The 15,153-nt window shown below is 50.6% G+C and overlaps 1 protein-coding gene and 13 non-coding genes across 14 annotated transcripts; all 14 read left to right on the plus strand.

The window, feature by feature from the left end:
- The first annotated feature begins 670 nt into the window (after window positions 1-670).
- On the plus strand, window positions 671-743 carry Trnak-uuu (transfer RNA lysine (anticodon UUU)). The gene has a single exon. It is a non-coding gene; the product is annotated as a tRNA-Lys (tRNA).
- A 197-nt stretch (window positions 744-940) lies between these two features.
- Trnak-uuu (transfer RNA lysine (anticodon UUU)) lies at window positions 941-1,013 on the plus strand. Its single transcript has one exon. It is a non-coding gene; the product is annotated as a tRNA-Lys (tRNA).
- Window positions 1,014-1,210: 197 nt separating this feature from the next.
- Window positions 1,211-1,283, plus strand: Trnak-uuu (transfer RNA lysine (anticodon UUU)). Its single transcript has one exon. It is a non-coding gene; the product is annotated as a tRNA-Lys (tRNA).
- Window positions 1,284-1,480: 197 nt separating this feature from the next.
- Window positions 1,481-1,553, plus strand: Trnak-uuu (transfer RNA lysine (anticodon UUU)). Its single transcript has one exon. It is a non-coding gene; the product is annotated as a tRNA-Lys (tRNA).
- A 197-nt stretch (window positions 1,554-1,750) lies between these two features.
- Window positions 1,751-1,823, plus strand: Trnak-uuu (transfer RNA lysine (anticodon UUU)). The gene has a single exon. It is a non-coding gene; the product is annotated as a tRNA-Lys (tRNA).
- Window positions 1,824-2,020: 197 nt separating this feature from the next.
- Trnak-uuu (transfer RNA lysine (anticodon UUU)) lies at window positions 2,021-2,093 on the plus strand. The gene has a single exon. It is a non-coding gene; the product is annotated as a tRNA-Lys (tRNA).
- A 197-nt stretch (window positions 2,094-2,290) lies between these two features.
- On the plus strand, window positions 2,291-2,363 carry Trnak-uuu (transfer RNA lysine (anticodon UUU)). The gene has a single exon. It is a non-coding gene; the product is annotated as a tRNA-Lys (tRNA).
- A 197-nt stretch (window positions 2,364-2,560) lies between these two features.
- On the plus strand, window positions 2,561-2,633 carry Trnak-uuu (transfer RNA lysine (anticodon UUU)). The gene has a single exon. It is a non-coding gene; the product is annotated as a tRNA-Lys (tRNA).
- Window positions 2,634-2,831: 198 nt separating this feature from the next.
- On the plus strand, window positions 2,832-2,904 carry Trnak-uuu (transfer RNA lysine (anticodon UUU)). Its single transcript has one exon. It is a non-coding gene; the product is annotated as a tRNA-Lys (tRNA).
- A 198-nt stretch (window positions 2,905-3,102) lies between these two features.
- On the plus strand, window positions 3,103-3,175 carry Trnak-uuu (transfer RNA lysine (anticodon UUU)). The gene has a single exon. It is a non-coding gene; the product is annotated as a tRNA-Lys (tRNA).
- A 198-nt stretch (window positions 3,176-3,373) lies between these two features.
- On the plus strand, window positions 3,374-3,446 carry Trnak-uuu (transfer RNA lysine (anticodon UUU)). Its single transcript has one exon. It is a non-coding gene; the product is annotated as a tRNA-Lys (tRNA).
- A 198-nt stretch (window positions 3,447-3,644) lies between these two features.
- Trnak-uuu (transfer RNA lysine (anticodon UUU)) lies at window positions 3,645-3,717 on the plus strand. The gene has a single exon. It is a non-coding gene; the product is annotated as a tRNA-Lys (tRNA).
- Window positions 3,718-3,960: 243 nt separating this feature from the next.
- On the plus strand, window positions 3,961-6,555 carry LOC144179136 (uncharacterized). The gene is made up of 2 exons (XM_077707364.1): window positions 3,961-4,257; window positions 5,523-6,555. Exons 1-2 carry the CDS (start codon window positions 3,961-3,963, stop codon window positions 6,435-6,437), a joined length of 1,212 nt encoding a protein of 403 aa, XP_077563490.1. The 3' UTR covers window positions 6,438-6,555.
- Window positions 6,556-10,142: 3,587 nt separating this feature from the next.
- On the plus strand, window positions 10,143-10,215 carry Trnak-uuu (transfer RNA lysine (anticodon UUU)). The gene has a single exon. It is a non-coding gene; the product is annotated as a tRNA-Lys (tRNA).
- Window positions 10,216-15,153: the final 4,938 nt, after the last annotated feature.

The following is a 15,153-nucleotide window of genomic DNA, read 5'->3' on the forward strand; positions in this document are numbered from 1 at the left end:
AAGTGCGAATGCACTTCTTAAGCGAGCCTGAATCGTCCGCCGCCGTCCGTATAGCAACAGCTGAGGTTGCGCGCGCTCCTCGTCTTCCTTGGCAACGGGGGGAGATGGGCGCGCGCTGCCTGGCCGCTGACATGGCACATACCCACGTGGGGGATTGGCCAGGAATCTCCTCGTCTTCATTGGCAACGGGGGGAGATGGGCGCGCGCTGCCTGGCCGCTGACATGGCACATACCCACGTGGGGGATTGGCCAGGAATCGGGCGTGAGAAGGGCTAATGCACCCGCTTAAAGGAGTACTGACACGAATCTTCAAAGCTGAGATCCGCTCTAGCAATCAAGTGCAACGACAACACAAATAGGTGTCTGTGAATAAATGCATCTTTCTCTCTTTGTAGTTGTGTGTGTGTGTGTGATCTCTCTTTCGCGAACATTACCGAACCGCGCAAATTCAACTCGTGCATTCGCACTTTCACACTCTTCCCCTCGGGGAAATGCGGGGAATTTTTTTAGTGAATGAGGTCCGGCAGCCGTCTGCACTACTTTTCCCCCATGATGCACCGCAGTACCTCGGCCAGCCGACGATTAACCCAGAATATGCAATGCCATTGCTCCGTGCAATGCCTACAGGAATTCCAGGAGCAAGAAGGCCACAGTCCGCCTACACGTAGCGGCCCGGATAGCTCAGTCGGTAGAGCGTTAGGCTTTTAACCTAACGGTTCAGGGTTCGAGTCCCTGTTCGGGCGATAACATACTTTTTCTCGGTGCGGGTTTGTTTTTTAGTTAATGAGGTCCGGCAGCCGTCTGCACTACTTTTCCCCCATGATGCACCACAGTACCTCGGCCAGCCGACGACTAACCCGGAATATGCAACGCCATTGCTCCGTGCAATGCGTACAGGAATTCCAGGAGCAAGAACGCCACAGTCCGCCTACACGAATCGGCCCGGATAGCTCAGTCAGTAGAGCATTAGGCTTTTAACCTAACGGTCCAGGGTTCGAGTCCCTGTTCGGGCGATAACATACTTTTTCTCGGTGCGGGTTTGTTTTTTAGTTAATGAGGTCCGGCAGCCGTCTGCACTACTTTTCCCCCATGATGCACCACAGTACCTCGGCCAGCCGACGACTAACCCGGAATATGCAACGCCATTGCTCCGTGCAATGCGTACAGGAATTCCAGGAGCAAGAACGTCACAGTCCGCCTACACGTATCGGCCCGGATAGCTCAGTCAGTAGAGCGTTAGGCTTTTAACCTAACGGTCCAGGGTTCGAGTCCCTGTTCGGGCGATAACATACTTTTTCTCGGTGCGGGTTTGTTTTTTAGTTAATGAGGTCCGGCAGCCGTCTGCACTACTTTTCCCCCATGATGCACCACAGTACCTCGGCCAGCCGACGACTAACCCGGAATATGCAACGCCATTGCTCCGTGCAATGCGTACAGGAATTCCAGGAGCAAGAAGGCCACAGTCCGCCTACATGTAGCGGCCCGGATAGCTCAGTCGGTAGAGCGTTAGGCTTTTAACCTAGCGGTCCAGGGTTCGAGTCCCTGTTCGGGCGATAACATACTTTTTCTCGGTGCGGGTTTGTTTTTTAGTTAATGAGGTCCGGCAGCCGTCTGCACTACTTTTCCCCCATGATGCACCACAGTACCTCGGCCAGCCGACGACTAACCCGGAATATGCAACGCCATTGCTCCGTGCAATGCGTACAGGAATTCCAGGAGCAAGAACGTCACAGTCCGCCTACACGTATCGGCCCGGATAGCTCAGTCAGTAGAGCGTTAGGCTTTTAACCTAACGGTCCAGGGTTCGAGTCCCTGTTCGGGCGATAACATACTTTTTCTCGGTGCGGGTTTGTTTTTTAGTTAATGAGGTCCGGCAGCCGTCTGCACTACTTTTCCCCTATGATGCACCACAGTACCTCGGCCAGCCGACGACTAACCCGGAATATGCAACGCCATTGCTCCGTGCAATGCGTAGAGGAATTCCAGGAGCAAGAAGGCCACAGTCCGCCTACACGTAGCGGCCCGGATAGCTCAGTCGGTAGAGCGTTAGGCTTTTAACCTAGCGGTCCAGGGTTCGAGTCCCTGTTCGGGCGATAACATACTTTTTCTCGGTGCGGGTTTGTTTTTTAGTTAATGAGGTCCGGCAGCCGTCTGCACTACTTTTCCCCCATGATGCACCACAGTACCTCGGCCAGCCGACGACTAACCCGGAATATGCAACGCCATTGCTCCGTGCAATGCGTACAGGAATTCCAGGAGCACGAAGGCCACAGTCCGCCTACACGTAGCGGCCCGGATAGCTCAGTCGGTAGAGCGTTAGGCTTTTAACCTAGCGGTCCAGGGTTGGAGTCCCTGTTCGGGCGATAACATACTTTTTCTCGGTGCGGGTTTGTTTTTTAGTTAATGAGGTCCGGCAGCCGTCTGCACTACTTTTCCCCCATGATGCACCACAGTACCTCGGCCAGCCGACGACTAACCCGGAATATGCAACGCCATTGCTCCGTGGAATGCGTACAGGAATTCCAGGAGCAAGAAGGCCTCAGTCCGCCTACACGTAGCGGCCCGGATAGCTCAGTCGGTAGAGCGTTAGGCTTTTAACCTAACGGTCCAGGGTTCGAGTCCCTGTTCGGGCGATAACGTACTTTTTCTCGGCGAGGGTTTGTGTTTTAGTTAATGAGGTCCGGCAGCCGTCTGCACTACCTTTCCCGCATGGATGCACCACAGTACCTCGGCCAGCCGACGACTAACCCGGAATATGCAACGCCATTGCTCCGTGCAATGCGTACAGGAATTCCAGGAGCAAGAAGGCCTCAGTCCGCCTCCACGTAGCGGCCCGGATAGCTCAGTCGGTAGAGCGTTAGGCTTTTAACCTAACGGTCCAGGGTTCGAGTCCCTGTTCGGGCGATAACATACTTTTTCTCGGTGCGGGTTTGTTTTTTAGTTAATGAGGTCCGGCAGCCGTCTGCACTACTTTTCCCCCCATGATGCACCACAGTACCTCGGCCAGCCGACGACTAACCCGGAATATGCAACGCCATTGCTCCGTGCAATGCGTACAGGAATTCCAGGAGCAAGAAGGCCACAGTCCGCCTACACGTATTGGCCCGGATAGCTCAGTCGGTAGAGCGTTAGGCTTTTAACCTAGCGGTCCAGGGTTCGAGTCCCTATTCGGGCGATAACATACTTTTTCTCGGTGCGGGTTTGTTTTTTAGTTAATGAGGTCCGGCAGGCGTCTGCACTACCTTTCCCGCATGGATGCACCACAGTACCTCGGCCAGCCGACGACTAACCCGGAATATGCAACGCCATTGCTCCGTGCAATGCGTACAGGAATTCCAGGAGCAAGAAGGCCTCAGTCCGCCTACACGTTACGGCCCGGATAGCTCAGTCGGTAGAGCGTTAGGCTTTTAACCTAGCGGTCCAGGGTTCGAGTCCCTGTTCGGGCGATAACATACTTTTTCTCGGTGCGGGTTTGTTTTTTAGTTAATGAGGTCCGGCAGCCGTCTGCACTACTTTTCCCCCCATGATGCACCACAGTACCTCGGCCAGCCGACGACTAACCCGGAATATGCAACGCCATTGCTCCGTGCAATGCGTACAGGAATTCCAGGAGCAAGAAGGCCACAGTCCGCTTACACGTATCGGCCCGGATAGCTCAGTCGGTAGAGCGTTAGGCTTTTAACCTAGCGGTCCAGGGTTCCAGTCCCTGTTCGGGCGATAACGTACTTTTTCTCGGCGAGGGTTTGTTTTTTAGTTAATGAGGTCCGGCAGCCGTCTGCACTACCTTTCCCGCATGGATGCACCACAGTACCTCGGCCAGCCGACGACTAACCCGGAATATGCAACGCCATTGCTCCGTGCAATGCGTACAGGAATTCCAGGAGCAAGAAGGCCTCAGTCCGCAAAAGCGGCCCGGATAGCTCGATTCCACTTCCGGCCACCGTAGCGGACGGACGTGTTATGTCGAGCTCCGGTAAAGGGGCGGTATTTGCGGCCCAGCAGGGCCGCGGTAACAGGGTAACGGAAAATGCCAACCAGGATTATCAGGTTCTTTTGCCATCGCTGCCATCAGGTACGCCTGTTTTGAACACCGTATTTCTACATGCCGACGTTAAAGCCAGGCCGTATAGGGTCGAACATTTCCGTGACGCGCTCATTCATTTGGGACTTTTCCAAGACGTTCTCGCCCTTGGGGCTTACCAAATGAACCACCTTTGGGCAGTAACTTTCAAGGACACTGAAGGAAAGAAGAAGATTGTGGTGTAGTGGCGTATTTCGCAGAGTGTGCGAACTTCTTTTGCACGGGAAGATGATGTGGTGTAGTGGCGCCCTCTAGTGGAGCGCCCGCTCACTGTGGGCGCTTGGTTGTGTTAATTGTAACTAGATGTCGTTGCTGTGGTCGCACGTGACGGGTCACGTGCGTATGCGTCTAGGTGTCGTCTTGTCGAACAATAAACGTTCTCTTTGGGCTCTGGTCTTGGTGCGAGCAGGCCGCACTCCTTCTATTCCTATGACAATGTTGAACTCTCGTCGAGGCATAAAGAGTTTTTGTACTCTTTGTCTAACTTGGACATTTGTGACAGTCAGTCCCCTAGTCTACAGTTGTCAGAAGGGACAAGCCCCAGTGTTCAGACAGACCCTGATCTGTCGGAGGTCTCTACCAGTGCAAGGTCTGAATCCATTGTCCCTCGGGAACCATTAGAATGTCAGGAAGAAAATAGTGAACAAACAGATCCAAATAGCCATGTAGACAACACAAGGGAAAATGAGGGGGTTTCTGGATCGTCAAATAATGCAAGTTCAACGTCTACGCGTCCGCGCCGTAAGACTAAGCAGCCTCAGTGGCTTCGCGAATATGTGCAGTAAGGGGTATACGTACGGTTCATGCTTTGCGTCATGTTGAACGTGTCATGTCTGTGTTGAATCGTATATCATCATTGAAAGTGTTTTGGACGGGTTTTTTTTTTGGGGACTTTAGAGAACTGTCGTGAGCGAAAATGTTTTTTTGGACGGGTTTTTTTTTGGGACTTATAGAACTGTCGTGAGCGACTGATAGCCTGTTGTGTGAGTCAAGTGAAAGGAAGATGCAGACATTCTTCAAAGCGCGGGAGAATGATGTGCAGTGTGCATTTAAGATGCTGTATGTATTTCGCAGAGTGTGCGAACTTCTTTTGCACGGGAAGATGATGTGGTGTAGTGGCGTATTTCGCAGAGTGTGCGAACTTCTTTTGCACGGGAAGATGATGTGGTGTAGTGGCGCCCTCTAGTGGAGCGCCCGCTCACTGTGGGCGCTTGGTTGTGTTAATTGTAACTAGATGTCGTTGCTGTGGTCGCACGTGACGGGTCACGTGCGTATGCGTCTAGGTGTCGTCTTGTCGAACAATAAACGTTCTCTTTGGGCTCTGGTCTTGGTGCGAGCAGGCCGCACTCCTTCTTCTTGGGCTTGTGCGTGGGCCCGGCGCGCTGCGCCTTCGCTCCCGTCGCCGCCGAGGCCGCTCGCCGTCGCCCACGACACAACAAAGATCATCTCTGCTGGCGAGTTCACCGTGAAGGATCATCGCTGCCTTGTGGTAGACCCGTGCAACCAGGAGACCCGCCTGAAGTTACACTGGGTGCTGCACAACATCCCCGACGACGAGGTGCGTGCGGCTTTGGCTCCCAATGGGAAGGTTACGGAGCTAACAAGGGAAAAGTGGCGAGCGCAGAACTGCTCCGAGAAACTGTCAACCACCCGCTCCATATCCCTGAAGCTCAAGGCGGGCCTCACTGTGGACGACCTACCGCACCAGCTGCGAGTGGGGCCAGACTTGGCGCTCGTGGCGGTGCCAGGGAGGGCGCCGCTTTATTTGCGCTGCCGCGGCACCGGACATATCCGACGAGAATGTCGGGTCCCGCGTTGCGCGCAGTGCCGTCGGTTCGGTCATGAAGAGAACCAGTGCGTCAGGACTTACGCCACCGTTGCCGGCCCAACCCTGCGCGAGGATATCAGCGATCACATCATGGATGAAGCCGACGCCGAGGAAACGGCGGGAACGGGAGACAGCCGGGCTGCCGGTGAGGCAACGCCGGTAGTGGTCACGCCCACGGTCACGCCCACCAACCAGGCCGAAAGCGCAGAACAACAAGTTGAAGGTGCTTCACCGGAGCAGCGAACGAGCGGAGATAAGCCACCGAACGACGTCATTCCTACCGCAGCCAGCGAAACTGCGGTCTCGGTTCCCGTTAAACCGGCGGAGAGCATGGAGGTGGACAAATCCAACGGGGGTACAGCCACGGTCAAGAGGACACGGGAACCAAACTCCAAGGACGGACACAATGCCAGCGAGGCCAACGGGGAGGAGCCGCCCCCCAAGGCGGCCCCATCGCGGCGGCCATCGTTCAAGCCAAAGCCCAACATACCCCCGGAGCGCACCCCAAGCATGATGCCGCCGACCTAGCGTCGAAGGCCGGATTCTGCTGGATGTCACACGATGAAGTTAAGTGCCATCTCACATGTGCCAGTGTGTTGTGGAACGAGAGACGCTTTTGCCGGGAAACAAAAACTCCCTGGGGCCCTGTCAACATGGATTGCACTCAGACAGTGAGTTGGTCACAATATGTTATGAATGGGTTGGCAAGGGGCATTGTAACCGTCAATCGTAAATGACACAAAACTTACAAAGAGCTCTTCGCATTGCCACGCTGAATGTGAGAGGCCTTTCGGCTAAACGACGGCAGTATCAACTAAGTCGGTTGTTTCTGGAAAATGATGTTGACATAGCAGCAATACAGGAAACAAAGATAGAAAGTCAAGAACGAACCGATCGTATGGTTCAACCTTTTGCTTCGAGGTATAATGTGGTAGTTAGTCATGCTGTGGGCACGTCTGGAGGATGTGCCATTTTCATACGCAATTCCCTGGGAATTGTAGAAGAGAATGTCATCGTGAGTGAAACGGGTCGGTTAGCCATTTGTGATTTTTCCTGTTTTGAAACTCGATGGAGGATTGTTTGTGTTTATGCGCCAAATAGAGATAACGAGCGCGCAGTCTTTTTTGAACAGATCGAAGGACACATGAAAACCGACAGATACATTATTCTGCTTGGGGATTTTAATTGCGTCTGTTATGCAGAAGATAGGTACAAAAACGTACCTGTACGAGAACGAAGTGCAAATACTTTGAGCCAAATAACACATAATTACCAGTTAGACGATGTTGGAAAGGCTTTATCGGACGGCAACTGCCCGCAGTTCACGCACTTTCAGCGTGATAGCCATGCTAGGTTAGACAGAATATACGTTTCGATGAAGCTTATTTCGACGTGCAATAGCTACGAAGTGAAGCCAGTATCGTTCAGTGACCATAGCTTAGTTTTATGTACGCTAGGAAAAAAGAAGACAAAAGCCCCCTTCAATTGGGATCTCTGGAAGTTCAACACCAAACTGCTTGATGACGAATGTTTTGTTAATAATGCAAAAGAATGCGTAGAAACACTGCTTACTTCCGACAATGAAAACGATATCGAAACGTGGGAACAGTTCAAGCAACAAATAAAAATGACTGCTATCGAAAGAGCATGCGCCTTACGGAGAGAAGAAAGAGCAAAAGAAAGGGAACTGATTGCTCAGCTCCAGTTTTTGTCAACAGTAGATAGCGCGCAACCAGGAACGTTCGCAAAACAAATAAACGACGTGAAGGGTCAACTAGAGACGATGGATGAGCAGAGTTATAAAGGGGCAGTCGTACGCGCGCGCAATGAGCACTTGTGGTGCGGTGAAAAACCGAGTAAGCGTGCACTGGGAGACGAGAAAAGATATGCATCGAAGAACGAAATAAAACAAATTAGATATGGCAATACCGTCTCGGACGACGTGAAAGTAATAGAACGGGCATTTTTTGAATACTACAGCGAACTATTGGGACATAAAAGCCCTGCAGGGGTAGGGTACGACAGTGACTTCTTGGCACTTATGCCAAAGTTAGAGGAAGAAGTCAAAGTCAGTCTCGAAGCACCGATAACTGTAACAGAGATAGAAAATGCAATCGATGAACTTAGCGTGGGGAAGACCCCGGGGCCCGATGGTATTGGTGCAGCCTTCTACAAAACTTTTAAACGAGAAGTAGCAGAGGCCTTGCACAGGGTTATCACACATGCGTATCGGTCAAAGCATGCCCCTCCTTCTTTCCGGCAAACACACATAGCTCTAATACCGAAAAGCGATGATCCTATTAAGCTGGAGAGTGTAACAGCTTATAGACCGATAAGCCTTGCAAACGTGGACTATAAGATCTTCATGAAGGTGCTGGCGCGCCGCCTACAAAGCGTAATAAAAGACATTGTAGGACCTCACCAAACATGTGGGATTAAAGGGCGTTCAATCACAACTAACATTCATGTGACCAGAAGCATTTTAGAGTACTGCGATATGTTTGGAGGCAGAGTTGCAATGCTGCAACTCGATTTTGAGAAGGCATACGATCGCGTTGCGCATGACATCCTGTACTCCATTCTTGATCATGTGAATGTAGGCTCAGTCATCCTAGAAGGTGTAAAGATGGTTTACAACGAGACGTACACGAACATCATCGTGAATAAGAACCTTACGCAAAGGATCCGTGTAAGTTCTTCGGTCAAACAAGGTTGTCCTTTGGCGCCGTTGTTGTTTGCCATTTACCTGGAACCTTTCTGCCGAAAAGTAATAAGTAATGAAGCAATTCATGGTTTCCGGCTGATGTCATCGGAAGTTAAAATACTATGTTATGCTGATGACATCGCCGTCTTATGCGAAAGTGAAGAGGGTGTTCGTGAAGCTCTTCACGAAGCGACCCGGTTTTGCAAACTAACGGGTAGTGTAATCAATCTGGACAAATGCCTAGGATTTTGGCACGGGGAATGGGACAACCCACCGGCTTTGTACGGTAACGTACGCTGGACTGTCACCCCAACAAAGTACTTGGGTGTGCCGCTTCAACATTACCGGGACACCAATGAATACTGGAAAAAAGAAGTCGAGCAAGTACAGACGAAAACCGGGAAATGGGGTGGTAGAGATTTTTCAGTTTTCACTCGGTCCACAGTGTGCAACATTTTTCTGGTTGCCAAAATATGGTATGTTTTGCAGGCACTTTGTATGTCAAGAGTGAACATTCAAAAAATACACAGGGTATTTGCGACCTTTATTTGGGGGTCAAATTGGGAGCGAATGAGCCGTACCAATCTCTTTCGGTCGGTTCATAGAGGGGGTCTAGGTCTCGTGCACTTGTTTTTCAGACAAATTGTATCCAGGTTTATATTTTTGCGGGATCAAGATGATTTGTTCTTGCGCACTGTTGTGCACGTGACGCTGTGTGATGCACTGCCTGATTTTGTTGTTTCGTCGAGCAATGTTCGTCGGCGGAGTCCTCGCGGTTATCTGCGGGAAGTTGCAGCAGCTTTTCAGTTTTTGAAGGTTCGCTTTTCCTTGCAGTATCTGAGTGTGATAACTAAAAAGCAACTCTGTAAGGACCTGATTGAGGTGTGCCTACCTGTGCCGTTGTATCGTTCCTTGTATCAGTCAAAGCCAGGACAAGACGTTCTGAAAAGGGTAAAGAAAATGCCTCTCCGGGCTTCCACCAAGACTTTCTTTTTTCAACTCCACAGTGGCACATTACCAGTAAAACCCTGGCTTCAGGAAAAGGGTATGTTCATTCCAGGAACTGTAAACTGCAGGGTATGCCCAAGGGCAGAAACTATAGAACATATATTCCTGGAGTGCTCTGACGCGGTGTTTCATTGGGACATCTTGCAACGCACATTGAAAAAAGAATTGCCGGTCTCACCATACGGTATTCGTTTTCTCCCAGTAAGCGGTGAAAGCGGAGTCCCATATGACATGCTGATGTTGTTGAGCCTCCACAGTTTATGGAAACCAAGAATGGCTGATAGACATGCTGACGTGGACGCTCGATCTGCAAGAGACTATTTCATTGAAAGTGTTGTCCTGATCAGGGAAGTATACAAGGCACAAAGTGAGCCACCAGACTGGCTACCTGTAATGGATGAATTGGTGTCATTGAAAAGATTTTAACCAAAGTGTGACCTCCGAGTGGAGGAGGTTCATTTTACTCAATGGTTGTATTCTGTTGTAATGCCAAGAAGGTAATAAAGAAAACAAAAAAAAAGGCCCGGATAGCTCAGTCGGTAGAGCGTTAGGCTTTTAACCTAACGGTCCAGGGTTCGAGTCCCTGTTTGGGCGATAACGTACTTTTTCTCGGCGAGGGTTTGTTTTTTAGTTAATGAGGTCCGGCAGCCGTCTGCACTACTTTTCCCCCATGATGCACCACAGTACCTCGGCCAGCCGACGACTAACCCAGAATATGCAACGCCATTGCTCCGTGCAATGCGTACAGGAATTCGAGGAGCAAGAAGGCCACAGTCCGCCTACACGTATCGGCCCGGATAGCTCAGTGGGCTTGGTCGGATTCCACTTCCGGCCACCGCGGTGTGCGGACGTGTTTTTCATGAGCTCTTCGAGAGCGGATTTTGCGGCCCACCAGGGTCGCGGAAACAGGACCATGGAAAGTATTTCTCAGGAATACCAAGTTCTTCTGCCGGCTCTGCCAACAGGTCGTACTGTTTCGAATACTTTATTTTTTCACGCTGATATGAAAGCAAGGCCATACCGGGTGGAAGATTTTCGTGACATGCTGATAAGATTGGGAGCGCTCGCCGACGTTGCCGCGTTGGGGGCGTTTCAAATGAATCATGTTTGGGCTGTCACGTTCAAGAATGCCGAAACACTGAAGAAAACGCTAGCTGCGAAGGAGGTGACGGTGAAGGAAAGGCGGTGTATCATCGTCGACCCCAGCAACCAAGACATTCGGCTCAAGCTGCACTGGGTTTTGCATAACGTGACCGACGACGATGTGCGGGTGGCTCTTGCGCCCTACGGAAAAGTGACCGAAGTAGCGAGGGAGCGGTGGCGAGTTCGCGGCTGTTCCGAGCAAGCGTCAACGACGCGGTCCGTGTCGCTCAAACTGAAGGCCGGGCTTAAAGTGGAGGACCTGCCTCATCAGCTACGTGTCGCGGGGGACAATGCGCTGGTCGCTGTCCCGGGTAGGCCCCCCATGTGCCTACGCTGTCGCGGCACAGGTCACGTCCGCAGGGAATGTCGAGTGCCCCGCTGTGAAACGTGTAGACACTTCGGTCATGACGCCGACGCTTGCGTCAAGACTTACGCAAGTGTCACTGGTCCAGCGGTCGTCGACGAAGCGTCGGAACACCTCATGGATGAAGCCGATGCGGAAGAAGCAGCCAGGGCACGAGAGGAGGAACCCGGTGCAGCGGCAATAGACGTCAAGGACGACGCCAAGGGTGAAAAGGGCAGCGACAAGGGGGAGGACGAGGCAAAGGGGGACGGCGGCCGAACCACCACCCCCGAGCTTCAACTACCCGGACTAGGAGCCAAAGAGCAGCCAGAAGGCAAGCAGTGCGGTGAACCACAAATTGTGGAAGTGCTGTCCGCTACTGCAACCCAGCGAGCCGGCCCCACCTGCGACGGAAGCCAACCTCCTGTAAGCGACGACTTGCAAGGAACACCACCACAGGACGAGGCAGACGCTGAAATGGCCGACGTCAACGGCGCGAGTGGCAAACGGGTCCGGGACGACAATGACGATGACGACGACGAAGGCTCCGGGAACACTAGTGCGTGTGAACTGTCTACAGAAACCGGTGTTCGGCGTCGACCGAAACTGAAGGTGAGACCGAACATTCCAACGGAGAGACATAAGAGTGCATCGAAGCCCCCAAAGAAATGAGGGCGGACACGTGTCGAAAGCAGACTTGTAATGGCAGACTCAAAGCCCTCAACGATCTTGCAAAGCGCCCTCGAGGTATGCCACCATCACGAGGTTTTTTGGGTTTGGGTGTGTGTGTGTGTGTATGCTTGCGTGTGTGTGTGTATGAGTGGGTGGGTGGGTGTAGTGGGTTACGAACAGTGTATTGAGAGATGCAGCGAAATTTCTGCTCCTAGTCTGTGTCATTAATCGAGACATCAATGGATAAAACAGCATTGCGAATAGGTACGATAAACGTTCGGGGTTTGGCGGCCAGAAGGAGGCAGTGCCAGCTGAGTAGGCTCTTTATTGAACATGACCTTGACCTAATCGCCATTCAAGAGACCAAGGCAGAAACTGAGGAGCAGACGGAGCAGATTATTTCGCAGTTTCGAGGAAACTACAACGTGTGTGTTTGCCATGCTGTGGGTACGTCAGGGGGCTGTTTACTTTTACTGCGGAATAGCCTTGGTATTGTGTAAGAAAGTGTAACGGCAGGCGATGACGGCAGACTGGTTGTGTGCGATTTCTTTTTGTCGGAAATGTACTGGCGTGTTGTATGTGTATATGCACCAAACAAAGAGAATGATAGAAAAGTGTTTTTTGAGCGAGTGGAGAACTTTTTACGCACCGACAGGAACGTTGTACTCCTTGGAGATTTTAACTGCGTATGTAACGCTGAAGATAGAGTAAAGGGGCGGCCTGTCAGGGACAAAAGCGCCATTTTCTTGAATGAACTGGTACACGAGTATGAGTTAGAAGATGTTGGCTCGGCTCTGGCCAGTGGCCAGCCGCCAGAATACACACACTTCCAAAACCAGAGTCATGCGAGGCTGGACAGGCTGTACGCATCGCTGAAGCTTATACCATGTTGCACAAGTTACAATGTCAATCAAGTATCCTTTAGTGACCACGCGTTGGTGACGCTTACGATGGGTAAAAAGCAAAAAAAGGCGAGATTTAATTGGAATCTCTGGAAGCTTAACGCAAAGCTACTCGAAGACGAAAAGTTTGTCGACATAGTAAATGAGCGGGTGCACGAGTTTATCGGAAAAGGTGATGATGTTATTGTTCGGTGGGAGCAGTTTAAGAATGACGTGAAAATGAAAGCAATAGAGCGTGCGAGTGTACTACGGTACAATGAAAAGAAAAAAGAGGAAGAGCTGCAGACGCAATTGAAGTTTTTGCTAAGCCAGGAATGCGCAGCGCCTGGAATATTTAGTAAAGAAATCAAAGAAGTGAAAAATGCCCTCGAGGTTATCGACATCGAAAGATACAGGGGGGCAATGATACGCGCACGCGCGGAACGGTTATGGTCAAATGAGACACCGACGAAGCGAGCGTTAGGGGAAGAAAAAAGGTATGCGAAACGCAACGAAATCACTAGGATACGATGCGGAAATGAAGTTACTGAAGACAGCGACCTGATAGAACGCGAATTTGTTCAGCACTATCGAGGTCTTTTTAGTCATCAAAGTTGGTATAAAGATGACTATGAAAGTAAATTTTTGTCTCTTATGCCAAAGTTAGATGAAGAGGTCAAGGCGAGACTGGAGGAACCGATAAGTGTTAGCGAAATAGAAAAGGCAATCGATGAACTGGGAAAGGGCAAGTCACCAGGGCCGGACGGCATCAGCGCCGCTTTTTACAAAACGTTCAAGAAAGATTTAGCGGTGATATTGCACGCGGTGTTTACGAGAACGTACGAGTGTAAAAAAATGCCGCCGTCCTTTCAAAGAAGTCACATCGTCTTAATTCCCAAAAGCGACGATCCAGAGAAGCTGCTGCAAGTCGAGTGTTACCGACCGATTAGTCTTACCAATGTCGATTACAAGATCTTAATGAAAATTTTGGCAAGCAGGTTACAATTAGTCATTAAAGAAATAGTGGGGCCACACCAAACATGTGGGATTAAAGGAAGGACAATTTACACAAACATTCATGTGGCGCGAAGTATATTAGAGATGATTGATGCACTCGGTGGTAAAGTGGCAATGTTACAAATTGACCTCGAAAAGGCTTTTGATAGGGTGGGGCACGAAGTGTTGTTCAGCATTTTGCGCCATGTGAACCTAGGGTCGGTCATTTTAGAAGGCGTGACGATGGCATACAAGCAGTGCACAGCAAACCTAGTGATAAACAAAAACGCGAGTCAGAGCTTCCCCGTTCTGTCATCGGTACGGCAAGGGTGCCCCTTGAGTCCGTTGCTTTTTGCGATTTATCTCGAACCCTTTTGTTTGAAAATACGGGAAAATAGTTCTGTACACGGGATCAGGCTCCAGTCAAGTGAAGTGAAAGTACTGTCGTACGCGGATGACATTGCCGTGTTTTGCGTGGACACAGATAGCGTGAAGGAGACTGTAAAAGAAGCCTCCTTGTTTTGTGAAGTGACTGGGAGCAAAATTAATTGGAAAAAATGTTCAGGTTTCTGGCACGGGGATTGGGAAACCACGCCGTCCACATTTGCAAACGTCCAGTGGAGTGTGTGTCCAGTTAAGTATTTAGGCGTGCCACTTGAGTGCTACAGAGACCCAGATGAGTACTGGAAGGAGCAAATTGAGGCTACACGAGAGAAAACGCTCAAGTGGGGTGGACGGGACTTGTCTATGTTTGCACGCTCAACCGTATGTAACGTGTTTCTTGTTGCGACGGTAATGTATGTTCTACAAGCCCTGTGTATGTCAAGAACTATAGTTCAGAAGTTACACCGAGTGTTCGCGGTGTTTTTGTGGCGGTCAACTTGGGAAAGAACGAGTCGCACGAACCTTTTTCGTTCAGCGAAGGCAGGGGGTTTGGGCCTTGTACATCTGTTTCTGCGACAAGTGGTCGCACGGTTCATGTTCTTTCGTGATGAAAGCGATCCTTTTTTGCGCCATGTGATTCAGACAAGGCTATCGCACACTCTCCCTGAGTTTGTTGTGTCAACTAGTCAAGCAAGACCAGTGTCTGTGAGAGGGTTTTTGAGTGAAGTTGTGCGTGCCGTCAAACTCCTCAAAGTGCGATTTTCGACAGAATACCTGAGTGTTGTCACGCGGAAACGTCTGTACAAAGATCTTGTTGATGTATGCTTGCCCGTGCCAATATACCGGTCGCTGTACCCAACTGGAAAAGGCAAAGATGTTCTTCAAAGAATTAAGAAAATGCCAGTTAGAGCACACTGCAAAACGTTCTTTTTCCAGTTGCATAGTGGCACTCTTCCTGTGAATCGTTGGTTGGAAGAAAAGGGGTTATTTGTCTACGGGTCCGTAAACTGTCGTTTGTGCAAAAAAATAGAAACAGTTGAACACATCTTCCTGGATTGCTGGGACGCAGTATTTCATTGGGACATTCTGCAGAGGACTTTGAAAAAGAACCTG

Source organism: Haemaphysalis longicornis, unplaced genomic scaffold (assembly GCF_048455015.1).
Source record: "Haemaphysalis longicornis isolate Haplotype H1 unplaced genomic scaffold, Haemaphysalis longicornis Haplotype H1 scaffold_4, whole genome shotgun sequence".
Classification (NCBI taxonomy): domain Eukaryota; kingdom Metazoa; phylum Arthropoda; class Arachnida; order Ixodida; family Ixodidae; genus Haemaphysalis; species Haemaphysalis longicornis.